Raw genomic sequence first — 26,667 nt, forward strand, 5'->3', positions numbered from 1 at the left:
GATGTGCCAAGCTTTAGAGACATACCCCAAGAGACTTGCAGCTGTAATTGCTGCAAAAGGTGGCTCTACGAAGTATTGACTTTTTTTGGTGGGGGTGAATAGTTATCCACGCTCAATTCGTTTTTTTCTTATTTCTTGTGTCACAATAAAAAATATTTCACATCTTCAAAGTGGTAGGTATGTTGTGTAAATCAAATGACCCCCCCCCCCAAATTTTTTAAATTTTAATTCCAGGTTGTAAGGCAACGAAATAGGGAAAATGTCAAGGGGGGGTGGATACTTTTGCAAGCCACTGTAGTGGATGTTCTGCAGTCGACTAAAAATGTCCCTGTACACTGGTGTCTAGAAAATGAGGCTCTAATAAATGTGGTCTTGTGTAACTGCCCCACAGCTATACTCAAGTATGTGGGTATACTGCAGTGACGTCCAAAATGCTGGGAATTAATCAGCACCTTGGAGTTCTGTCTGTTTCACCACCATAGACAGTAGGCTACTTGGAGACTTCGGTCTGTTTCACCACCGTAGACAGTAGGCTACTTGGAGTTCTGTCTGTTTCACCACCGTAGACAGTAGGCTACTTGGAGAGTTCTGTCTGTTTTACCACCATAGACAGTAGGCTACTTGGAGAGTTCTGTTTCACCACCATAGACAGTAGGCTACTTGGAGAGGTCTGTCTGTTTCACCACCGTAGACAGTAGGCTACTTGGAGAGTTCTGTTTCACCACCATAGACAGTAGGCTACTTGGAGAGTTCTGTCTGTTTCACCACCATAGACAGTCTGTTTTGGAGTTCTGTCTGTTTTACCCATAGACCATAGACTGTTTCACCACCATAGACAGTAGGCTACTTGGAGAGTTCTGTCTGTTTCACCACCATAGACAGTAGGCTACTTGGAGAGTTCTGTCTGTTTCAGACAGTAGGCTACTTGGAGAGTTCTGTCTGTTTCACCACCATAGACAGTAGGCTACTTGGAGAGTTCTGTCTGTTTCACCACCATAGACAGTAGGCTACTTGGAGAGTCCTGTCTGTTTCACCACCATAGACAGTAGGCTATATAGCCATGTAGCCTGTCGTTGTGTTTGACTATTTTTCTCAATGTGTTCCGGGAACCTCTGACAAACGTCCCCTTCTCTCGCACTTACTGTGTGTTCCAGGACCACCCAATTTACAAATGAAGCACTGCTGGCCATCCTGCACAGTGCCATCCATAACCCCCCGAAGGGCTGGTTAATTAACCAGCTAGAAGGCTGCAGGCCTAATCCCCAACCCTCCATCCTGCACAGTGTGTTTGTGTGACCTCTGACCCTTGCAAGAGGAAACAGGAAGTGGCTGAGCGGTATGTTAGAGGAGATAACGGAGGTGCAACCTCGCTCGGTGACTGGCAGGGGGATGTCAGGGATGTTACTCAGGGACACAACACACTTCCTCCCCCAGGTGCACTGTGCTAACCCCGACGACAACCGAGACTCATGAACACAGAGGAAATCGTATATAATTCATTCATTAATTAATTGTCAAGTTTGTCGAAAGTTCCTCACCACTCCACTATTTTCAGACGAGCTGCAGACGACAAAAAGGTTGGCAGTGAAAAAAAAAAAATACAATCGCTGTTCATCATTTGTCAGAGGAGTCCCATTTAAAAACCATTGGCTCAATCTGTAATTTTCAGACAAAATCTGTGTTGCAGTACTCAGGAGATCATCTGAAAGCTGAACACCATAGACACAAGACGTGATAAGTATTTGATTTGGTTCATTGTTTATTGTCAATGACACCCCCCCCCAAAAAAAAAAAGTCCTTTCTCTGATTACAATAAAATCAGTCCTTCATTTAATCTGATGAGCAGAGATTGACTGAGATATGTAAAATGTGTAGTAGTCAGATTAGGGAAAAAAAATAATGATTGCAAAGACCTCAAAAACAAAATTTAAAAAGTACTGTGATGAACACTTTTAAAGCTATATTTAACCGATTAAAAATACTGATCACATAAAATGGTGAGAAGGTATAACATAAGCCCTGATGAGAAAGCAAGGGGATTTAAATGTGCAGTGTAATTATGGCATATATCAATATCTACAGTGACTCTTTAAACACAGGAGGAAACATCCACTAAATGGACAACGGGACCCATTTTGTCAAAAGAGCAACAGGCATACGGCCGAAACTTAAAAGATGCACTATGCAGGAAGCCGCTCTGCCATTTCCTGACTTCTAAAACTCTAGTAGTTCGCCTAATTCCAGTTTATGTGACAAAGGTAGTAGAGTGTAGAGAATCATTGTACCATCTAAAACCGCTGTGAAATAGATTTTCAATAACATTGTCGTTTCAGCTTTTTGAAGCTGGTGTACAAAACCGAAAGCAAAAGTCACAAGAAAGAAAAAAACCAACTTTTAGCGTAGAAATATCACACATCTTAAACAAGTCTAAAAAGTGTAAGTAGAATGAAATATCTATAACTCACATTTCTGTGAGAATTTGGTCACCCAAAAAGTACACATAGCCTCTAAAGCAGAATTTATTACAATATTTCTACTACTCCTTTATAATGAGACCACGTTATATATGATTCCCATGATACAACATGCTGATAAGTCCTGGTGATGAGACCACGTTATGATTCCCATGATGCATCATGCTGATAAGTCCTGGTGATGAGACCACGTTATGATTCCCATGATGCATCATGCTGATAAGTCCTGGTGATGAGACCACGTTATGATTCCCATGATACAACATGCTGATAAGTCCTGGTGATGAGACCACGTTATGATTCCCATGATGCATCATGCTGATAAGTCCTGGTGATGAGACCACGTTATGATTCCCATGATGCTGATAAGTCCTGGTGATGAGACATTTACTATAGCAACTGTTCCATTGCAAAACCCTTTGGAAGTACATGCCTCAGAGGAATGAAGTGATACAGAGCGTTTTAGTGATTTAGACTTGGGAAGCTCAAACAGTAGACACTTTAGGCAAACTATTACAGCAACCGGCTAATCAAGAACCAGAGAAAACCCATCTCAAAACACACCAGTCAGGACCAAGAGGAGCATTATGGGATATGGTTTCTGACTGTAGTCATTGATACACCAGTCTTCTACACACGTGTCCTAACATGAGGATATGTGCAGCAACTGTATGGGCTGTGGTTTCTGGTTAGTTTCATTGACACACCTGTCCTAACGGGACAGGACAACAGGAGGATAGTGGAGCAGCTGTATGGGCTGTGGTTTCTGGTTAGTATCATTGATACACCTGTCCTAACGGGACAGGACAACAGGACAGGACTGTGGTTTCGGTTAGTATCATTGATACACCTGAGGATAGTGGAGCAGCTGTATGGGCTGTGGTTTCCGGTTAGTATCATTGACACACCTGTCCTAACGGGACAGGTCAACAGGAGGATAGTGCAGCAGCTGTATGGGCTGTGGTTTCCGGTTAGTATCATTGACACACCTGTCCTAACGGGACAGGTCAACAGGAGGATAGTGCAGCAGCTGTATGGGCTGTGGTTTCCGGTTAGTATCATTGACACAGGGACTAAAGAAGGGCAGCACTCTGCCCCTGGGGCCGTTACTAAAAGAGTACAGGAGACTCATGTCATCAGCGTTGTAGAAGGACACCTTCCTCTCATCACAGTCCAGGAACACCCCTATCCTCTGGGGAGAACACCCAACCTGCAGGACACAACATGGAGGAGAGAGAAACAACCAGATGTTATCAGGTGAAGCTGGATCAATGTTAAATTAAAAGAGCCACTTCAGCTCCAATAATCCATGGGTCGCATATACACTCTTAGGAAGGAAAAAAAAAAAAAAAAAAAGAGTTCCAAAACAGTTCTTGGCTGTCCCCACGGGAGAACCCTTTGAAGAACCCCTTTGGATTCCATGTAGAACTTCTTCAGGAAGGGGTTCCAGGTGGAACCCAATCGGGTTCTAAGTGGAACCCAATCGGGTTCTAAATGGAACCCAAAATGGTTTTCCAGTGGGGACAGCCGAAGAAGAGTCAACACTTGAGTTTCACTAAACCCTGACGTGTCACTAGTGTAGCGCAGAGGATCCCACCTGGAGCCGTGTCCAGGGCTGTGTGCCTGCAGAGTACTGGTCTCCCTCTCTCAGTCGTAGGGTCCAGTAACCGCTCTCAGGACTCAGCTTGACCCGGGCCTGGCGGTCAACCCTCTCCGATGCCACACCCAGGTCCCACTTGGCCTTGCTGCCCACTCCTACCTAGGAGGGACAGATATTAGTAAATAAATACAACAATATCCTGTAATAGAATAAACAGAGACTGGTGTCCTGTCCAGGGGGTGTCCTGTACATCAAGCTGTCTCAAATCAAATTTTATTAGTCACATGCGTCAAACAGGGAAATGCTTACTATATACAGGGTGGGGGGGGGGGGTACCGGTACAGAGTCAATGTGGAGGCTATATACAGGGGGTACCGGTACAGAGTCAATGTGGAGGCTATATACAGGGGGTACCGGTACAGAGTCAATGTGGAGGCTATATACAGGGGGTACCGGTACAGAGTCAATGTGGAGGGTACATACAGGGGGTACCGGTACAGAGTCAATGTGGAGGCTACATACAGGGGGTACCGGTACAGAGTCAATGTGGAGGCTACATACAGGGGGTACCGGTACAGAGTCAATGTGGAGGCTATATACAGGGGGTACCGGTACAGAGTCAATGTGGAGGCTATATACAGGGGTACCGGTACAGAGTCAATGTGGAGGCTACATACAGGGGTACCGGTACAGAGTCAATGTGGAGGCTACATACAGGGGGTACCGGTACAGAGTCAATGTGGAGGCTATATACAGGGGTACCGGTACAGAGTCAATGTGGAGGGTATATACAGGGGGTACGGTACTGAGTCAATGTGGAGACTATATACAGGGGTTACGGTACTGAGTCAGTGTGGAGGCTATATACAGGGGTTACGGTACAGAGTCAATGTGGAGGCTATATACAGGGTGTTACGGTACAGAGTCAATGTGGAGGCTATATACAGGGTATTACGGTACAGAGTCAATGTGGATGCTATATACAGGGGTTACGGTACAGAGTCAATGTGGAGGCTACATACAGGGGTACCGGTACAGAGTCAATGTGGAGGCTATATACAGGGGGTACGGTACAGAGTCAGTGTGGAGGCTATATACAGGGGGTACCGGTACAGAGTCAGTGTGGAGGCTACATACAGGGGGCACCGGTACAGAGTCAATGTGGAGGCTACATACAGGGGGTACCGGTACAGAGTCAATGTGGAGGCTACATACAGGGGGTACCGGTACAGAGTCAGTGTGGAGGCTACATACAGGTGGTACCGGTACAGAGTCAGTGTGGAGGCTACATACAGGGGGTACCGGTACAGAGTCAATGTGGAGGCTATATACAGGGGGCACCGGTACAGAGTCAATGTGGAGGCTACATACAGGGGGTACCGGTACAGAGTCAATGTGGAGGCTACCGGTACAGAGTCAATGTGGAGGCTACATACAGGGGGTACCGGTACAGAGTCAGTGTGGAGGCTACATACAGGGGGTACCGGTACAGAGTCAGTGTGGAGGCTACATACAGGGGGTACCGGTACAGAGTCAGTGTGGAGGCTACATACAGGGGGTACCGGTACAGAGTCAATGTGGAGGCTATATACAGGGGGTACCGGTACAGAGTCAGTGTGGAGGCTATATACAGGGGGTACCGGTACAGAGTCAATGTGGAGGCTATATACAGGGGGTACCGGTACAGAGTCAATGTGGAGGCTACATACAGGGGGTACCGGTACAGAGTCAATGTGGAGGCTATATACAGGGGGTACCAGTACAGAGTCAATGTGAAGGGGCACCGGTTAGTTGAGGTAATTGAGGTAGTATGTACATGTAGGTAGAGTTAAAGTGACTATACAGAGATAACAGAGTAGCAGTGGTGTAAAAGAGGGGGGGGGGGGGGCAATGCAGATAGTCTGGGAGCCATTTGATTAGATGTTCAGGAGTCTTATGGCTTAGGTGTAGAAGCTGTTTAGAAGCCTCTTGGACCTAGACTTGGCGCTCCAGTACCGTTTGCCATGTGGTAGCAGAGCATGACAATTTTTAGGGTAGAAACAGGAGATAGCTTGATTTTCAGGACCCTAGTCTATCGCACTACAGGACCCTAGTCTATCGCACTACAGGACCCTAGTCTATCTCACTACAGGACCCTAGTCTATCTCACTACAGCAACAGGAGATATTCCGTCTCAGACAAGACTTACTTTACAATAAAAAGCCACTTTAAAATGTGTAGTTGTGTCACAGACGCCCACCAAAGCTGTTGGTAGAGAATTTGATGTTCATGTCGAGGAGGATCTCTGTCGGTAATAAAGCCCTTTTGTTGAAAAAAAAAAAAAATCTCATTCTGATTTACATTTATATTCCCATTAGTTTCCTGCCAAGGCAGCAGATTTTTTTTCCCAGTGGCCTGGCTCCCCAGCGGCTGGCCGGGCCTGGCTCCCCAGCGGCTGGCCGGGCCTGGCTCCCCAGCGGCTGGCCGGGCCCATGCCCTTCCGGGCCCATGCCCTTCCAGGCCCAGCCATTGCTATACCACTGACCAGTCGTGAAATCCATAGATTAGGTCCTAATGAATTTTATTAAAATTCACTGATTCTATTATGAACTAAAATAAGTAAAAAATTGCTTTAAAATTGTTGCATTTCCATTTTTATTTTTTTAAGTATTATATTTAACAAAAATAGAGTGTGTGTGTCTCCGCAGAAACTCCACAAATTCAGGTGTGCCAATACCCAAGAAGACTCGAGGCTGTAATCGCTGCCAAAGGTGCTTCAACAAAGTACTGAGTAAAGGGTCTGAATAATTATGTAAATGTGATATGCATTTTTCTTTTTTTATACATTTGCACAAATTTCTAGCCTGTTTTTGCTTCGTCATTATGGGTTTGGTGTGTAGATTGGGGGGTAAAAACCATTTAATCCTTTTTAGTTTAAGGCTGTAACGTAACAAAATGTGGGAAAAGTCAAAAGGGTCTGACTACTCCCCGAATATACCACCCTACCTCCCAGTAGTGGCGTCCATCTTGGAAGCCCTGAGCCCCCAGCACGTTGACAGACTGTAGGAACCTCTTAGGGTTGGGCTGGTAGGGGGTCATGCTATCACAGTCTACTGCGATGGTTCTGTCTCTGGATACGTAGACACTGGGGTGGGCCGTGTCCACGTCGAACGTCACCGGGGCCGGACCTGAGGGGAGAAGGGTTACGTCTACTGCTATGGTTCTGTCACCGGGGGTGGGCCGGACCTGAGGGGAGAGGGTTACATTCACAGTTCAATGGTTCTGTTCTGGATCACCTTGGGCCGTATGTTTAGGGAGGGGGTTACGTTCAACCATGAGGCCCAGGTCTCTTTTCCCCAGTGAGCCTTGAAGAGAACTACACAGAAAAATAAAAACACTAGGACAGAGCACACTTAATATCCTCTTTGGGATAGGGGGCAGTATTTGACGTTCGGATGAAAAGCGTGCTCAAAGTAAACTGCCTGTTACTCGGGCCCAGAAGCTAGGGCCTAATGCATAATGCATATTATGGTAGATTTGAAAAAATAAATAAAAATAAAGTTTTAAAAAATAAAGTTTTAAAAAATAAAATAATGTCAGAGTATAACAGAACTGATATGGCAGGCAAAGCCCTGAGGACAAACCATCCAAAAACACATTTCAGCCTACCACTGTTTCCAATGGCTGTCATTTTAATTATGAGGTGAAATCCTCCCATATTGCAGTTCCTAGGGCTTCCACTAGATGTCAGTCTTTAGAAAGTGTTTCAGGCTGGTTTTTGGAAAACATTTGCAGTTTTTCTAAGTGGCTCCCATTTTGGCTGTAGTGTTTTCATGCTCGTGGATGAGAGTGCGTTGTTTATCTCCGGTAAAGACAATAACAATTCGCCATCTTAAATTGTATCATTTAGGGTACCTGAGGTTTGATTATAAACATTGTTTGGATAAGTTTATTGGTGACGTTTGGGATTCATTTTGATGGAGGGAAACTGGGTGGATTGAATGAAGTGTGCCAGCTAAACCGAATTATGGATATAAAGAAGGACTTTATCGAACAAAAAGGACCATTTGTGATGCTACTGGGACCTTTGAAGATCTTTTGTTGTCACTCCAAGGGCATTTATTAAATCGCCATTTGACTTGTGGCGCACCTGCCTGGTTGAAATTAGTTTTTCATGCAGGGCGCGGTCCTCAGATAATCGCATGGTGTGCTTTCGCCGTAAAGCCTTTTTGAAATCTGACACAGCGGCTGGATTAACAAGAAGTTACTTTATTTTGATGTCAAACATTTGTATTTTCATGAATGTTAAATACTTCTGTAATTTGAATTTCACGCTCTGCAATTTCACAGGATGGTTGTCGAGGTGTGCCACTAGCGGGGGACGCCTAGCGGGGGACGCCTAGCCATAACAGGTTTAAAATCAACCGTAGGATCAAGAGGGCGCAGATGAAGATGGTAGCATCACGACTAGCTCTTAAAACTTTGTAGTATTTTGATTTATGCATCATTTTTCATCTATATGCATGTTCCCGTAATTGCTGGACTATTAAGAATATATGAATATAAACCACACCCACTGAATTATTATTATTTTTTTAAATGTATTTTGTCTATAAGCCGCAGGTGCCTACCGGTACATAGAAACAAATGAACTTTATACAGCCTTGAAACGAAACACGGCTTGTAACAAAAAATTAAAACAGTAGCCTACCAAGAAAGTCATTGGTCACCATCTTCCTCCTCCTGTGCACTGAAACCATCCCCTTCGGTGTCGGAGTTGAATAGCCTCAGATTTGCTTCATCCGATGTTGGATCGTTTTCATTGTCGCTCTCGTCACTTTCATCCGGAGGCAAATACCCCGCTGAGCTCATGCTGCCCCCTTCAACACGTCCAGCCGTTCGAAACCCGTTGATGATAGTGGATTTTTTGACAATGCTCCACGCTGTCAGGACCCACTGGCAGACTTGACCATCAGTTGCTCTTCGCATGCGGCCCGTTTTAGTGAAGGATTTCTCCCCACTTGTCATCCAAGCCTCCCACTGAACACGGAGCGCCACCTTAAATGCACGATTTACACTGATGTCGAGTGGCTGCAAATACGTCTTATCATCGACTCATTAAGGCCAAGCTCCCGTGCAGCAGCTCTATTTCCTTTTCCAACAGCCAGATCGATCGCCTTCAACTTGAAAGCTGCATCATATGCATTTCTCCGTGTCTTTGCCATGATGAGGGTGACAAAATTACTACCGTAATCAGAATGATGGGAAGTTTGAGCTCGATTTACGTCACATTATGTGACGGTGCTTAGTTTTTTGGCGGCGGCATGAATCTTGTGAAAGCGGGAAAAATCCATAAATTAGCCGCGTCATTGTATAAACCGCGAGGTTCAAAGTGTGGGAATAAAGTAGCGGCTTATAGTCCGGAAATTACGGTAGTCTTAATTAATTCCTTCTTAGATGTGTGTATGTGTTGTGTAATTTGTTAGATATTACTGATATTACTGCATTATATTATATATTACTGCACTGTCAGAGCTAAAAGCAGAAGCATTTCACTAAGCTCGCAATAGCATCTGCTAATCATTTGGACATGTGACCATGAACACTTGATTTGTATACAGCAATTTCCTGCTATACGTGATACTGGAGTTGGTTCCATGTCAGGGGGGAGAGAAACTAAAAAACAGGAACATGAAGGACAGTCACGAGATCGTGTCGGATATATGGTATGACTTATATGCTGACTACATAGGCGTCTGTCATTATTCGCATGTTGATTTTGTCCATCCACACCAGACACGATCAAAACTGTGAAACTAAATTAAAATTTGTCACACATGAAAACATCAAATTGACATTTAGCCAACTTGCTCATTTGTTCCGGGAGATGAACATTTGAGTTGTTATTTTACCTGAAATGAATATGGTCTGGATCTTTGTGGAATTTTGACCCCAGAGTCAAAACTGTGTGTGTTAGACAGGCCTTTCCAAATCATCTCCAATACATTTTAAATTTACCACAGCTGGACGCCAATGAAGTTGTAGAAACATCTCAAGGATGATCAATGGAAACAGGATGCACCTGAGCTCAATGTCAGGTCTCATAGCAAAGGGTCTGAATACTTATGTAAATAAAAGGTGTTTTTTTATTTGACCTTTATTTTAACTAGGCAAGTCAGTTAAGAACAAATTCTTATTTTCAATGACGGACTAGGAACAGTGGGTTAACTGCCTGTTCAGGGGCAGAACAGATTTGTACCTTGTCAGTTCAGGGGTTTGAACTCGCAGCCTTCGGGTTACTAGTCCAGCGCTCTAACCACTAGGCTACCCTGCCGCCCCAGGGCGTTATTGATGATTGTGTTTTTGCAAACTTATAAACATTTTCACTGTCATTATGAGGTAGTGTGTCTATACGTCTAGTAGGCCTGGGGGGAGAGGTTAACTCTGCGGCCAACAGCCGAATCAGTGCCAGGAAGAGGAAAGGATTCAGTGCCAGGAAGAGGAAAGGAGAGGAGAGGAATTGGTTGGCACGCATCCTGTACCTAGGCCAGCCGTAGGGGGCCAGTTGGCACGCATCCTGTACCTAGGCCAGCCGTAGGGGGCCAGTTGGCACGCATCCTGTACCTAGGCCAGCCGTAGGGGGCCAGTTGGCACGCATCCTGTACCTAGGCCAGCCGTAGGGGGCCAGTTGGCACGCATCCTGTACCTAGGCCAGCCGTAGGGGGCCAGTTGGCACGCATCCTGTACCTAGGCCAGCCGTAGGGGGCCAGTTGGCACGCATCCTGTACCTAGGCCAGCTGTAGGGGGCGGGATCTTACCGGGTTTGAGAGACTTGAACATCTTCCTCCACGTGATGTACTGCAGCGGTGCCATGTATCTACTGCTGAAGCCATTCAAGTCTAGCTCTGGTCCTGGGCCCACGTCTAATGGAGGCCTGGTGAAGAAAGAAACCATGTAAATCACTTGGTGAAAACTGATCATTTAAAAACAACAAAAGGACATTTCTATTAATTACCTCCCAAATTGCACCCTAGTCCCTATGTAGTGCACTAGTTTTGACCAGAGCCTATTCTCTTAATTAGTGCACTAGTTTTGACCAGAGCCTATTCTCTTAATTAGTGCACTAGTTTTGACCAGAGCCTATTCTCTTAATTAGTGCACTAGTTTTGTATGAGCACCGGTCAAACGGAGGGCACTATAATGCCTTCTTGCTCCTTTAGTCCAATTTTTAGTTGTTAGATCGTGAAGAGGTTCAACGCTGTTGGCCATGACAGGAAGAGTCCAAGAATCACTCACCGTATCTGGGGAAGCTGCAGAGAGAGAAATCAGGGTGAGATATTAGCTACGAAGTCAAGATGTTTAAAAAATATATATATATATATATATAAAAAATCTGCAAACATTTCCATAAAATCTGTTAGAATATGTAGCATAGCAGGACATTTGATTTAAAACTGAAAGGTCAAATCAGTAGTCACCTCTATAAACCCTGAAGGGTCAAATACATTTACATTTACATTTAAGTCATTTAGCAGACGCTCTTATCCAAGTAGTCACCTCTATAAACCCTGAAGGGTCAGAACAGTAGTCCCCTCTATAAACCCTGAAGGGTCAGAACAGTAGTCCCCTCTATAAACCCTGAAGGGTCAGAACAGTAGTCCCCTCTATAAACCCTGAAGGGTCAGAACAGTAGTCCCCTCTATAAACCCTGAAGGGTCAGAACAGTCCAACAGTAGTCACCTCTATAAACCCTGAAGGGTCAGAACAGTAGTCCCCTCTATAAACCCTGAAGGGTCAGAACAGTCCAACAGTAGTCCCCTCTATAAACCCTGAAGGGTCAGTACAGTAGTCCCCTCTATAAACCCTGAAGGGTCAGAACAGTAGTCCCCTCTATAAACCCTGAAGGGTCAGAACAGTCCAACAGTAGTCCCCTCTATAAACCCTGAAGGGTCAGAACAGTCCAACAGTAGTCCCCTCTATAAACCCTGAAGGGTCAGAACAGTAGTCCCCTCTATAAGCAGACTGGAATGTGGTCGTTGCGGCTCAAGTCAAGGAGAGTTTCAGGAAACAATCTTCTCCAGTCTCAACATCACCGTTTTCCTTTTCTATTAGTCACAGACACACCTACTTGGGATTTCTATAAACCCTGAAGAACCCTTCAATACCTCTACTAGTCCAGTCTGGTGCGTGGTAGTAGCAGCCTCATGCAGGATTCTCATACTGTGGTCCAGCTGACTGACAGCCTCTCGGACAGCCTCCAGGTGGCGCTGCAGCTGTTCCAGAGCCACCTCCTGCTCCCTCCGCAGCCGGTCCAACACACACGCCTCCTCCTCCGCAAGGAAGGCCTGCAACGCCTGGAACTCCCCTTGGATCCGCACCTGCAGCTCAGAGCCAATTCTCTACAGACAGAGGGGAGAGATGGGGGTGGGGGGGAGAGGATGGGGGGGGATGGATGGGGGAGGAGGATGGATAACAACCTGGATATAAATCAAATCCTACATTTAAAAAAATGTTCTGGGGAAAATAAAGTTGACTGAATGAAGATGAATCCATAGTATTGTGAGATGAACCTGAATGGGACATGAATCAGGAAACACCAACAACCAACCCCCCGATACACCAACAACCAACCCCCAACCCCCGATACACCAACAACCAACCCCCCTGATACACCAACAAACAACCCCCTCCTGATACACCAACAACCAACCCCCCTTCTGATACACCAAGAACCAACCCCCTCCTGATACACCAACAAACAACCCCCTCTTCTGATCCACCAACAACCAACCCCTTCCACCTGGTTTTGACAGTCCAACACACTGGTTTGACAGTCCATAATGAAGGAACAGTAAATGGTTTGACCCTCTTAACTGGTTTGAGTCCCCCCTTCAACACACTGGTTTGACACTGGTTTTGACAGTCCTCTCCTTCAACACACTGGTTTGACAGTCCTCTCCTTCAACACACTGGTTTGACAGTCCTCTCCTTCAACACACTGGTTTGACAGTCCTCTCCCTTCAACACACTGGTTTGACAGTCCTCTCCTTCAACACACTGGTTTGACAGTCCTCTCCTTCAACACACTGGTTTGACAGTCCTCTCCTTCAACACACTGGTTTGACAGTCCTCTCCTTCAACACACTGGTTTGACAGTCCTCTCCTTCAACACACTGGTTTGACAGTCCTCTCCTTCAACACACTGGTTTGACAGTCCTCTCCTTCAACACACTGGTTTGACAGTCCTCTCCTTCAACACACTGGTTTGACAGTCCTCTCCTTCAACACACTGGTTTGACAGTCCTCTCCTTCAACACACTGGTTTGACAGTCCTCTCCTTCAACACACTGGTTTGACAGTCCTCTCCTTCAACACACTGGTTTGACAGTCCTCTCCTTCAACACACTGGTTTGACAGTCCTCTCCTTCAACACACTACAGGTTTGACAGTCCTCTCCTTCAACACACTACAGGTTTGACAGTCCTCTCCTTCAACACACTACAGGTTTGACAGTCCTCTCCTTCAACACACTACAGGTTTGACAGTAACTCTTTATTTTTCCACCTGTCATCCCTGGGCTGATATACAAAAACATATATACACTACCATTCAAAGGTTAGGGTCACTTAGAAATGTCCTTGTTTTTGAAAGAAGTGTTTTTTTGTCCATTAAAATAACATCAAATTGATTAGAAATACAGTGTAGACATTGTTAATGTTGTAAATGACTATTGTAGCTGGAAACGGCAGATTTTTTAGTGGAATGTCTACGTAGGCGTACAGAGGCCCATTATCAGCAACCATCACTCCTGTGTTCCAATGGAATATCTACATAGGCGTACAGAGGCCCATTATCAGCAACCATCACTCCTGTGTTCCAATGGCACGTTGTGTTAGCTAATCCAAGTTTATCATTTTAAAAAGGCTAATTGATCATTAGAAACCCATTTTACAATTATGTGAGCACAGCTGAAAACTGTTGTCCTGATTAAAGAAGCAATTAAAACGGGCCTTCTTTAGACTAGTTGAGTATCAGGAACATCAGCATTTGTGGGTTCGATTACAGGCTCAAAATGGCCAGAAACAAAGACCTTTCTTCTGAAACGCGTCAGTCTATTATTGTTCTGAGAAATGAAGGATATTAAATGCGAGAAATTGCCATTGATCTCGTACAGCGCTGTGTACTACTCCCTTCACAGAACAGCGCTGTGTACTACTCCCTTCACAGAACAGCGCTATTACAGAACAGCTGCTGAGAACAGTGCTTGCAGAACAGTGCTGTGATCTCCCACAGAACAGTGCTGTGTACAGAACAGTGCTGTGTACTACTCCCTTCACAGAACAGTGCTGAACAGTGCTGTGTACTACTCCCTTCACAGAACAGCTGTGTACTACTCCCTTCACAGAACAGCGCTGTGTACTACCTCTTCACAGAACAGCGCTTCACAGAACAGTGCTGTGTACTACTCCCTTCACAGAACAGCGCTGTGTACTACTCCCTTCACAGAACAGCGCTGTGTACTACTCCCTTCACAGAACAGTGCAAACTGGCTCTAACTAGAATAGAAAGAGTGGGAGGCCCCGGTGCACAACGACAAGTGCATTAGTGTGTCTAGTTTCAGAAACCTCACAAGTCCTCAACTGGCAGCTTCATTAAATAGTACCCGCAAAACACCAGTCTCAACGTCAACAGTGAAGAGGCAACTCCGGGATGCTGGCCTTCTAGGCAGAGTAGCAAAGAAAAAGCCATATCTCAGACTGGCCAATAAAAATAAAAGATTAAGATGGGCAAAAGAACAGACACTGGACAGAGGAACTCTGCCTAGAAGGCCAGCATCCAGGGTCACCTCTTCTCTGTTGACATTGAGACTGGACAGAGGAACTCTGCCAAGAAGGCCAGCATCCCGGAGTCGCCTCTTCACTGTTGACATTGAGACTGGACAGAGGAACTCTGCCTAGAAGGCCAGCATCCCGGAGTTGCCTCTTCACTGTTGACGTTGAGACTGGACAGAGGAACTCTGCCTAGAAGACCAGCATCCCAGAGTCGCCTCTTCACCGTTGAGGTCGAGACTGGTGTTGTGGGTACTATTTAATGAAGCTGCCAGTTGAGGACTTGTTTCTCAAACTAGACACTAATTATTTTTTTAACAACTTAAATCTATAATCTACATGTCCAACTATTTGTTTTAAATGGTGACGGACAAGAGGACAGAGTTAATGTTGATGGATCCTAAACCTTTATAGACTCCTCGTCTCTGCATCACACAGGTCTTTACCTTGATGCTCTCCATCTTGTCCTTGTCTCCATTTAGAACAGTGATGAAATCCTCTCGTCTCCGTCTGTGGGCCTCCAACGAATCCTTCTGTTGTTTCTGACAACAAAACATAAAAAGAACGTGGTCAAGATGTTAGGCTACTTCAAAAGAAACAGGTTAATGAGGAAAGCGTTTCCTGTGTCTTAAATGGAAGAATATGGAACAATTGATGGGATGGGCAACTTTGATTGGGGAGAAACGGAGCACAGAAACCTGAACTGATCACGAGGCGCCGCAGTGCCTCCACGTACCCCCCTCCCTACAGTCCCAGCCAGCCCTAGCCTTTTGGGGCCCCTCTCCTTGCGAGGAAAACATTTTAGCCAAATGTCCGTCTCATTCCTCTCCCGGAACGACTCTTCTGTAGCTGCTGTATCCACACTGTTTGGTGAAGACATTTAATGGCGAAGTCATTTAATGGCGAAGTCATTTAAATGTCGGACTACAGAGTAACAAATAATCTATTTCAAAAGGTAGAAATAAATATATAAACAGGTACTTTGGTGGTGGTGGGTGGGGTCAAATCGGTTAAAAAAAATAATGGTTCTGTTCCGGACACAACTATTGGAAGATAACATGTGTTGATTGAGTTACTGACATAACAAGATAAACCACAGGCCTGCAGGGATACATGTCACCCATCCCTGGTATCAGGGAATATAAGAGACCTTTGGCCCCAGTCAAAAGAAGTACACTATAAAGAGTATAGGGTCATTTGGGATGAACCCTAGAGTGAATTATTGTCAGTTAGATTACACTGTGCTGCTTGGCGGAACATGCCTTCACTACCTCAACAGCGAGAGAGAGAGAGAGAGAAAGAGAGAAAGAGAGAAAGAGAGAAAGAGAGAAAGAGAGAAAGAGAGAAACAGCGAGAGAGAGAGAGAAACAGCGAGAGAGAGAGAGAAACAGCGAGAGAGAGAGAGAAACAGCGAGAGAGAGAGAGAAACAGCGAGAGAGAGAGAGAAACAGCGAGAGAGAGAGAGAAACAGCGAGAGAGAGAGAGAAACAGCGAGAGAGAGAGAGAAACAGCGAGAGAGAAACAGCGAGAGAGAAACAGCGAGAGAGAAACAGCGAGAGAGAAACAGCGAGAGAGAAACAGCGAGAGAGAGAGAGAAACAGCGAGAGAGAGAGAGAAACAGCGAGAGAGAGAGAGACAGGAACAGCGAGAGAGAGAGAGAAACAGCGAGACAGGAACAGCGAGAGAGAGAGAGAGACAGGAGAAACAGCGAGAGAGAGAGAAACAGCGAGAGAGAGAGAGAAACAGCGAGAGAGAGAGAGAGAAACAGCGAGAGAGAGAGAGAGAAACAGAGAGAGAGAGAGAAACAGCGAGAGAGAGAGAGAAAGAGCGAGAGAGAGAAAGAGCGAGAGAGAGAAAGAGCGAGAGAGAGAAAGAGCGAGAGAGAGAAAGAGCGAGAGAGAGAGAGAAAGAGAAAGAGAAAGAGAGAGAAAGAGAGAAAGAGAGAGAGAAAGAGAGAGAGAAAGAGAGAGAGAAAGAGAGAGAGAAAGAGAGAGAGAAAGAGAGAGAGAAAGAGAGAGAGAAAGAGACAGGAACAGCGAGAGAGAGAGAGACAGGAACAGCGAGAGAGAGAGAGACAGGAACAGCGAGAGAGAGAGAGAGACAGGAACAGCGAGAGAGAGAGAGACAGGAACAGCGAGAGAGAGAGAGACAGGAACAGCGAGAGAGAGAGAGACAGGAACAGCGAGAGAGAGAGAGACAGGAACAGAGAGAGAGAGAGAGACAGGAACAGCGAGAGAGAGAGAGACAGGAACAGCGAGAGAGAGAGAGACAGGAACAGCGAGAGAGAGAGAGACAGGAACAGCGAGAGAGAGAGAGACAGGAACAGCGAGAGAGAGAGAGACAGGAACAGCGAGAGAGACAGAGACAGGAACAGCGAGAGAGACAGAGACAGGAACAGCGAGAGAGACAGAGACAGGAACAGCGAGAGAGACAAGGAGGTGGTCACAGACACACACATTTGAAATGTCTTTATTATTTTGGAACTTGTGAGTAATGTTCACTTCATTTTTTTTGTCACTTTTGTTTATTATCTACTTCAATTGCTTTGGCAACGTAAACATACGGGGGGGGGGGGGCAAGATGAGGAACTAGAGGGACACATGAGAAGCCATTCCCCCCCCCCCCCATTTCCTGAACTCAAAGGTCACGTTCTGTCCATGTTTACACTTGAAGCTGCTATTCGTTAAAGGTTTCAAACAGAACCAGAGTCATCCGCAAGGCAGCTACCGCGCAAGGCTGAACCAAAACTTCAGTGAAAGTCAAGGAAGGCTTGAAGTTAGACACGAATATAAAACCCAACTCAGTCATTTATTGGATAAACCAACAATGTTTCAGCATCACTGTGCCTTCAGGGGTGCCGAAATGTTGGCCGTTTACCCAATATCTTACTGGGAGCTTGTACATAGCGACTGTCCAACTATTTATTTTTATAGGCTACAGTTCACCAGCCATTAATATGCACCTCTACCTACTTTCTTTTAGGTGTGCGCCAGCCATTGCTTTTTACTCGTTCGGTCATGTAATAACACAAGACCACCACATCACACTTCATACTACAACACAACCCACAAAGAAAAAGACAACTCTCAACATATCTAACTCACCTCTATATTCTCAACATAACTAACTAACTAACTCACCTCTATATTCTCAACATAACTAACTCACCTCTATATTCTCAACATAACTAACTCACCTCTATATTCTCAACATAACTAACTCACCTCTATATTCTCAACATAACTAACTCACCTCTATATTCTCAACATAACTAACTCACCTCTATATTCTCAACATAACTAACTCACCTCTATATTCTCAACATAACTAACTCACCTCTATATTCTCAACATAACTAACTCACCTCTATATTCTCAACATAACTAACTCACCTCTATATTCTCAACATATCTAACTCACCTGGATATTCTCAACATAACTAACTCACCTGGATATTCTCAACATATCTAACTCACCTGGATATTCTCAACATATCTAACTCACCTGGATATTCTCAACATATCTAACTCACCTCTATATTCTCAACATAACTAACTCACCTCTATATTCTCAACATAACTAACTCACCTCTATATTCTCAACATAACTAACTCACCTCTATATTCTCAACATAACTAACTCACCTCTATATTCTCAACATAACTAACTCACCTCTATATTCTCAACATAACTAACTCACCTCTATATTCTCAACATAACTAACTCACCTCTATATTCTCAACATAACTAACTAACTAACTCACCTCTATATTCTCAACATAACTCACTCACCTCTATATTCTCAACATAACTAACTCACCTCTATATTCTCAACATAACTAACTCACCTCTATATTCTCAACATAACTAACTCACCTCTATATTCTCAACATAACTAACTAACTAACTCACCTCTATATTCTCAACATAACTCACTCACCTCTATATTCTCAACATAACTAACTCACCTCTATATTCTCAACATAACTCACTCACCTCTATATTCTCAACATAACTAACTCACCTCTATATTCTCAACATAACTAACTCACCTCTATATTCTCAACATAACTGTTCAGAACAGGGCTCCGGGCAGCCGAGCGGAAATGGAGGAAAACTCGCCTCCCTGCGGACCTGACATCCTTTCACTCCCTCCTCTCTACATTTTCCTCTTCTCTCTCTGCTGCTAAAGCCACTTTCTACCACTCTAAATTCCAAGCATCTGCCCCTAGGAAGCTCTTTGCAACCTTCTCCTCCCTCCTGAATCCTCCTCCCCTCCCCCTCCTCCCTCTCTGCAGATGACTTCGTCAACCATTTTGAAAAGAAGGTCGACGACATCCGATCCTCGTTTGCTAAGTCAAACGACACCGCTGGTTCTGCTCACACTGCCCTACCCTGTGCTCTGACCTCTTTCTCCCCTCTCTCTCCAGATGAAATCTCACGTCTTGTGACGGCCGGCCGCCCTACAACCTGCCCGCTTGACCCTATCCCCTCCTCTCTTCTCCAGACCATTTCCGGAGACCTCCTCCCTTACCTCACCTCGCTCATCAACTCATCCCTGACCGCTGGCTACGTCCCTTCCGTCTTCAAGAGAGCGAGAGTTGCACCCCTTCTGAAAAAACCTACACTCGATCCCTCCGATGTCAACAACTACAGACCAGTATCCCTTCTTTCTTTTCTCTCCAAAACTCTTGAACGTGCCGTCCTGGCCAGCTCTCCCGCTATCTCTCCCAGAATGACCTTCTTGATCCAAATCAGTCAGGTTTCAAGACTAGTCATTCAACTGAGACTGCTCTTCTCTGTGTCACGGAGGCGCTCCGCACTGCTAAAGCTAACTCTCTCTCCTCTGCTCTCATCCTTCTAGACCTATCGGCTGCCTTCGATACTGTGAACCATCAGATCCTCCTCTCCACCCTCTCCGAGGTTGGGCATCTCCGGCGGCCCACGCTTGGGATTGCGTCCTACCTGACAGGTCGCTCCTACCAGGTGGCGTGGCGAGAATCCGTCTCCACACCACGTGCTCTCACCACTGGTGTCCCCAGGGCTCTGTTCTAGGCCCTCTCCTATTCTCGCTATACACCAAGTCACTTGGCTCTGTCATAACCTCACATGGTCTCTCCTATCATTGCTATGCAGACGACACACAATTAATCTTCTCCTTTCCCCCTTCTGATGACCAGGTGGCGAATCGAATCTCTGCATGTCTGGCAGACATATCCGTGTGGATGACGGATCACCACCTCAAGCTGAACCTCGGCAAGACGGAACTGCTCTTCCTCCCGGGAAGGACTGCCCGTTCCATGATCTCGCCATCACGGTTGACAACTCCATTGTGTCCTCCTCCCAGAGCGCTAAGAACCTTGGCGTGATCCTGGACAACACCCTGTCGTTCTCAACTAACATCAAGGCGGTGGCCCGTTCCTGTAGGTTCATGCTCTACAACATCCGCAGAGTACGACCCTGCCTCACACAGGAAGCGCGCAGGTCCTAATCCAGGCACTTGTCATCTCCCGTCTGGATTACTGCAACTCGCTGTTGGCTGGGCTCCCTGCCTGTGCCATTAAACCCCTACAACTCATCCAGAACGCCGCAGCCCGTCTGGTGTTCAACCTTCCCAAGTTCTCTCACGTCACCCCGCTCCTCCGCTCCCTCCACTGGCTTCCAGTTGAAGCTCGCATCCGCTACAAGACCATGGTGCTTGCCTACGGAGCTGTGAGGGAACGGCACCTCAGTACCTCCAGGCTCTGATCAGGCCCTACACCCAAACAAGGGCACTGCGTTCATCCACCTCTGGCCTGCTCGCCTCCCTACCACTGAGGAAGTACAGTTCCCGCTCAGCCCAGTCAAAACTGTTCGCTGCTCTGGCCCCCCAATGGTGGAACAAACTCCCTCACGACGCCAGGACAGCGGAGTCAATCACCACCTTCCGGAGACACCTGAAACCCCACCTCTTTAAGGAATACCTAGGATAGGATAAAGTAATCCCTCTCACCCCCTCCCCCTGAAAGATTTAGATGCACTACTGTTCCACTGGAGGTCATAAGGTGAATGCACCAATTTGTAAGTCGCTCTGGATAAGAGCGTCTGCTAAATGACTTAAATGTAAATGTTAAATGTAATGTAAATAACTCACTCACCTCTATATTCTCAACATAACTAACTCACCTCTATATTCTCAACATAACTAACTCACCTCTATATTCTCAACATAACTAACTCACCTCTATATTCTCAACATAACTAACTCACCTCTATATTCTCAACATAACTAACTCACCTCTATATTCTCAACATAACTAACTAACTCACCTCTATATTCTCAACATAACTCACTCACCTCTATATTCTCAACATAACTAACTCACCTCTATATTCTCAACATAACTAACTCACCTCTATATTCTCAACATAACTAACTCACCTCTATATTCTCAACATAACTAACTCACCTCTATATTCTCAACATAACTAACTCACCTCTATATTCTCAACATAACTAACTCACCTCTATATTCTCAACATAACTAACTCACCTCTATATTCTCAACATAACTAACTCACCTCTATATTCTCAACATAACTAACTCACCTCTATATTCTCAACATAACTAACTCACCTCTATATTCTCAACATAACTAACTCACCTCTATATTCTCAACATAACTAACTCACCTCTATATTCTCAACATAACTAACTCACCTCTATATTCTCAACATATCTAACTCACCTCTATATTCTCAAAATAACTAACTAACTAACTCAGCTCTATATTCTCAACATATCTAACTCACCTCTATATTCTCAACATAACTAACTAACTAACTCAGCTCTATATTCTCAACATATCTAACTCACCTCTATATTCTCAACATAACTAACTAACTAACTCACCTCTATATTCTCAACATAACTAACTCACCTCTATATTCTCAACATAACTAACTAACTAACTCACCTCTATATTCTCAACATAACTAACTCACCTCTATATTCTCAACATAACTAACTCACCTCTATATTCTCAACATAACTAACTCACCTCTATATTCTCAACATATCTAACTCACCTCTATATTCTCAAAATAACTAACTAACTAACTCAGCTCTATATTCTCAACATATCTAACTCACCTCTATATTCTCAACATAACTAACTAACTAACTCAGCTCTATATTCTCAACATATCTAACTCACCTCTATATTCTCAACATAACTAACTAACTAACTCACCTCTATATTCTCAACATAACTAACTCACCTCTATATTCTCAACATAACTAACTAACTCACCTCTATATTCTCAACATAACTAACTAACTCACCTCTATATTCTCAACATAACTAACTCACCTCTATATTCTCAACATAACTAACTCACCTCTATATTCTCAACATAACTAACTCACCTCTATATTCTCAACATAACTAACTAACTAACTCAGCTCTATATTCTCAACATATCTAACTCACCTCTATATTCTCAACATAACTAACTCACCTCTATATTCTCAACATAACTAACCTCTATATTCTCAACATAACTAACTCACCTCTATATTCTCAACATAACTAACTCACCTCTATATTCTCAACATAACTAACTCACCTCTATATTCTCAACATATCTAACTCACCTGGATATTCTCAACATATCTAACTCACCTCTATATTCTCAACATATCTAACTCACCTCTATATTCTCAACATAACTAACTAACTAACTCACCTCTATATTCTCAACATATCTAACTCACCTGGATATTCTGGACATAACAGTCAGAGGTGGAGGCCCTAACCTTCTCCACCATGGCCGTCACCAGATAGTTGGTCTGGAAGTGTTTGTTGGTGAACTCCTTCCTACACTGGGGACAGGAAACCGGTGTCTGGGTACCCCTCCAGTAGGTACTGATACAGTGCTTACAGAAGTGATGCATGCACGCCAGCATCACCGGCTCAGTAAAGAGGTCACAGCAGATGGCGCAGGTCAAGTCTTCTCTGAGACTGGACTGGCTCTTACTGTTGGGAGCTGCTGCAGACATGATGAGGACGCTCTGTTCTTTTAGAAATGAGGCACTTCAGTTCATAGACAGGCTAGAGGCAGACCACAGGGCTCGTCGCTAAGAGACTGGAGGGTGAGAGAGAGAGAGACTGTGTTATACACAGACACACACACTTTTAGGCTAGGAGTATTCATATCAGTACAGTAGCTGTACACATTGAATCTCAATGACAACTGTCGGGAGGCTAAAAGTTTAGCCTTCTAAACTCGTCACCATCTATAATGGAATTGATCAAAAACACAAAATGATGTTGTTTTCAGCCAGGCTAAAGTAACATCAGCCGTCAGGGAGAGTGCACCCACAGCAAGCAAACAACATTTGGTCTGTTACACAGCTAACCATTAGGGTAGGATGGGGGTGTCCAGTATAGAAAACATGCAGTTACAGCTCATTAGTAGGCTGGACAATAAGGACTAAGCTAAATTCACTCAAGGCTGAAAAAAGAAAAATTGGCAAAGGAACGTTGTCTGAGCCGAGCCATTAGCAGAGGAACGCCTGTTTAGACTGGAGAGACACTTAGTTACATTTCCCCTAAATGTCACCAAAAACATGTTACGCCTTTATTATTTTACCACTACAAATCTGTTCTGGGGGACGAAACTGGAAAACAACTCGTGTAGAAAGTAAACCTCGACGGTGCCAAGTTTGCTTATGTCTGCATAACGAGGAAGTAGGGGAGGGGGGGGCAACTTTAGACTATTTCTGGTCTAAGCGATCGATGACAGCAGAGTAAGCTGTCCAATCTTATTTAATTGGAAAGAGGAGAGTATCCTGACTAAAATGCGGTACGAGCTGGAATAAATAAAAACCTAAATAAACACATTGCGGGATATTTAGTGTGTGTGTGTGTGGGGGGGGGCTCAACGTTCAAAGGGCACAAGGTATTTTGGAGCTGGCGTTGGTGACAATGGAGTGCGCTGCCCTGCCTTACATAATTAGAAAGATACGATGTTTAAAATGGTGGCCAATTAAAAACAAAAATATAAATACACATTACGAGTTATTTGGCCAAATAGACAGACCTATATTTCCCCTATAGTAAAAGAATGGGACGAGCTCAGAGTAAACAGGAGTCACGTTATTCACATCTTTACCGAGCAGTAACGTGGACAGGTCTCATTGCCCACAGTAGTAAAGCACTGCGCCACACAACACACCGGGAACAGTCGGTTCTGACCGCGAGTCGGTGCGCAACTACTAATACAGGAGTTGGCAGGGTGAAAAACGGCCTTAAAATAAAGGCCTGGGGGTTGTTTTTTCTGTTTTTACTTCAAACCAACGGCAAGCAAGCTGGGACATATGGTAATATTATGTAGAGAGACGAAAATAAAAAAACACATTTGTTAAAAATGTCCATGTGTCCAGCCTATCATTAGTTAACTAATCACAAAATCATTTGAGTAGTTTTCGTAATAACACGTTAGCTGGTCACAGTTCTCTAAACTCGAAAGTAAGCTGGATATTGACTCAGTCAGCTGACATTAACCGGAACAGTTCAGCTGGGGGGGGGTAATAACAAAATACTTATCAAAGGATACAGTACTAAAGGTCGTTTTTTTTTACACAAATTAAAACGTGTCAGTTTGTCAATGTCACGCGGTTGGTGTAATAACATGTTCAACTACTTGGTGATGACTTTAGATTGAAAGAAAATTAACTACTAAGGGAATCATGTTGTACTTTCTAATTTAATTCTCAAACCCCGGCCTTGTTCGGTCTCTTTCGTAAGTTTCCCCCTGAGGTTTTCCTATTTGCACCTCTGGTTTAGAAACCTTGGTGGTTATAGTTAGATGGCAAGCATGCTCCTAGTTAACTAATGCACCTATGTATCTAATGTATCTAGCTACATGTTTTTTTTTTTAAACAACACACTAGCAAGCTACTATTTGATATGCAAGCTACAACTTGTGTATAAAGAGTCGAAGGAATGTGACCTACTGTCTCTGCAGCCCGAGGTGGAGAGCTCGAGCTCTTCGCCAGATGTTAGTTAGCTGCTGCTGAGCCCCGCCTCGCCAGGAAGTCCAGACTCAGGGTTGCCAGGTCTATTTACATTTATAGCCAATGCCTAGTCAAAAACCCGCCCACAAGGCCTGAAAAACATTTCCCTTTCAACTTATTTAATGCGCCTAAAAGTCGTTTCTGTGCTTTGTCGCCGTTATTTATTTGATGCGCGTTAATGTTTTATGGAGAAAAAAAAAAGTGTAGGAAGTAGATATCTCTATTATGACAATTTACATAGCCTACCTTCAACTGGTAAAAAAGTTGTCAAGATGTGTGCGCATACGGCGCTGTCTCCTCTGAGTCAGGTGACTCAACAAACTGCCTGATAAGCAGCCGCAGGTCACAGTGAAATATATATATATATATATTTTAAGAAAAATGGCGTGGCGGCCGCGGTGTAATTTTAGAAGTAGGCAAAAAAAAAAAAAAAAAATTCAACATCGTTTTCTAAGTAGTTCAATGTAACAGAGGACATGATGTAATGCGCACGCCCCAAAAGTACAAAGGCTTCCGTGATTGTTTTTTTTATTTAACTTGACTAGGCAAGTCAGTTAAGAACAAATCTTATTTACAATGACGGCCTACACCAGCCAACTGTGCACCGCCCTATGGGACTCCCAATCACAGCCGGTTGTGATACAGCCTGGATTCAAACCAGGGTGTCTGTAGTGACGCCTCTTAGACCACTCGGGAGTCCAGGTTCATCTGACGGGGTCAGTAAACAGTGGGAAGCAAATTATCCAGTTGTTTCACTTCTCATGGCTGGATTTTGTTATTCATTTGGACCTCTGCTGTGGCTAGTTTGAAAGGAGGATCCATTCGAGCAGTGTTTGTTTCAACATCAACGTTTTTTATTTATTTTGTTTTTTTATTTAATCTTTATTCACCCCCCCAGTTACATTTACATTTAACATTTAACATTTAAGTCATTTAGCAGACGCTCTTATCCAGAGCGACTTACAAATTGGTGCATTCACCTTATGACATCCAGTGGAACAGCCACTTTACAATAGTGCATCTAAATCTTTTAAGGGGGGGGGGTGAGAAGGATTACTTTATCCTATCCTAGGTATTCCTTAAAGAGGACTTGAGAACAAGTTTGGGGCTTTGGTTACAAAATGGATGGCACTGTGATAGACTGCATCCAATTTGCTGAGTAGAGTGTTGGTGGCTATTTTGTAGATGACATCGCTGAAGTCAAGGATCGGTAGGATAGTCAGGATGCTTGCGAAATAGGAAGCTGATTCTAGATTTAATTTTGGATTGTAGATGCTTAATGTGAGTCTGGAAGGAGAGTTAACAGTCTAACGAGACACCTAGGTATTTGTAGTTGTCCACATATTCTAAGTCAGAACCATCCAGAGTAGTGATGCTGGACGGGCGGGCAGCTGCGAGCAGTGATCGATTGAATAGCATGCATTTAGTTTTACTTGCAATTAAGAGCAGTTTGAGGCCACGGAAGGAGTGTAGTATGGCATTGAAGCTCGTCTGGAGGTTTGTTAACACAGTATCCAAAGAAGGGCCAGAAGTATACAGAATGGTGTCGTCTGCATAGAGGTGGATCAGAGAATCACCAGCAGCAAGAGAGACATCATTGATGTATACAGACAAGAGAGTCCGCCCGAGAATTGACTGCCAGAGTTCCGGACAACAGGCCCTCCGATTTGACACACTGAACTCTGTCTGAGAAGTAGTTGGTGAACCAGGCGAGGCAATCATTT

At 44.5% G+C, this 26,667-nt stretch overlaps 1 protein-coding gene across 1 annotated transcript; it reads right to left on the reverse strand.

The window, feature by feature from the left end:
• Positions 1-3,329: 3,329 nt before the first annotated feature.
• Positions 3,330-24,991, reverse strand: trim105 (tripartite motif containing 105). The gene is made up of 9 exons (XM_029655462.2): positions 24,884-24,991; positions 22,640-23,010; positions 15,329-15,424; positions 12,219-12,452; positions 11,350-11,363; positions 10,872-10,987; positions 7,060-7,241; positions 4,072-4,233; positions 3,330-3,684 (listed from the first exon to the last, which is right to left on the reverse strand). The coding sequence occupies exons 2-9, from the start codon at positions 22,922-22,924 to the stop codon at positions 3,469-3,471; spliced, it is 1,305 nt and encodes a 434-aa protein (XP_029511322.1). The 5' UTR covers positions 22,925-23,010; positions 24,884-24,991; the 3' UTR covers positions 3,330-3,468.
• Positions 24,992-26,667: the final 1,676 nt, after the last annotated feature.

This window comes from Oncorhynchus nerka, linkage group LG5, assembly GCF_034236695.1.
Source record: "Oncorhynchus nerka isolate Pitt River linkage group LG5, Oner_Uvic_2.0, whole genome shotgun sequence".
In the NCBI taxonomy this organism is placed as follows: Eukaryota; Metazoa; Chordata; class Actinopteri; order Salmoniformes; family Salmonidae; genus Oncorhynchus; species Oncorhynchus nerka.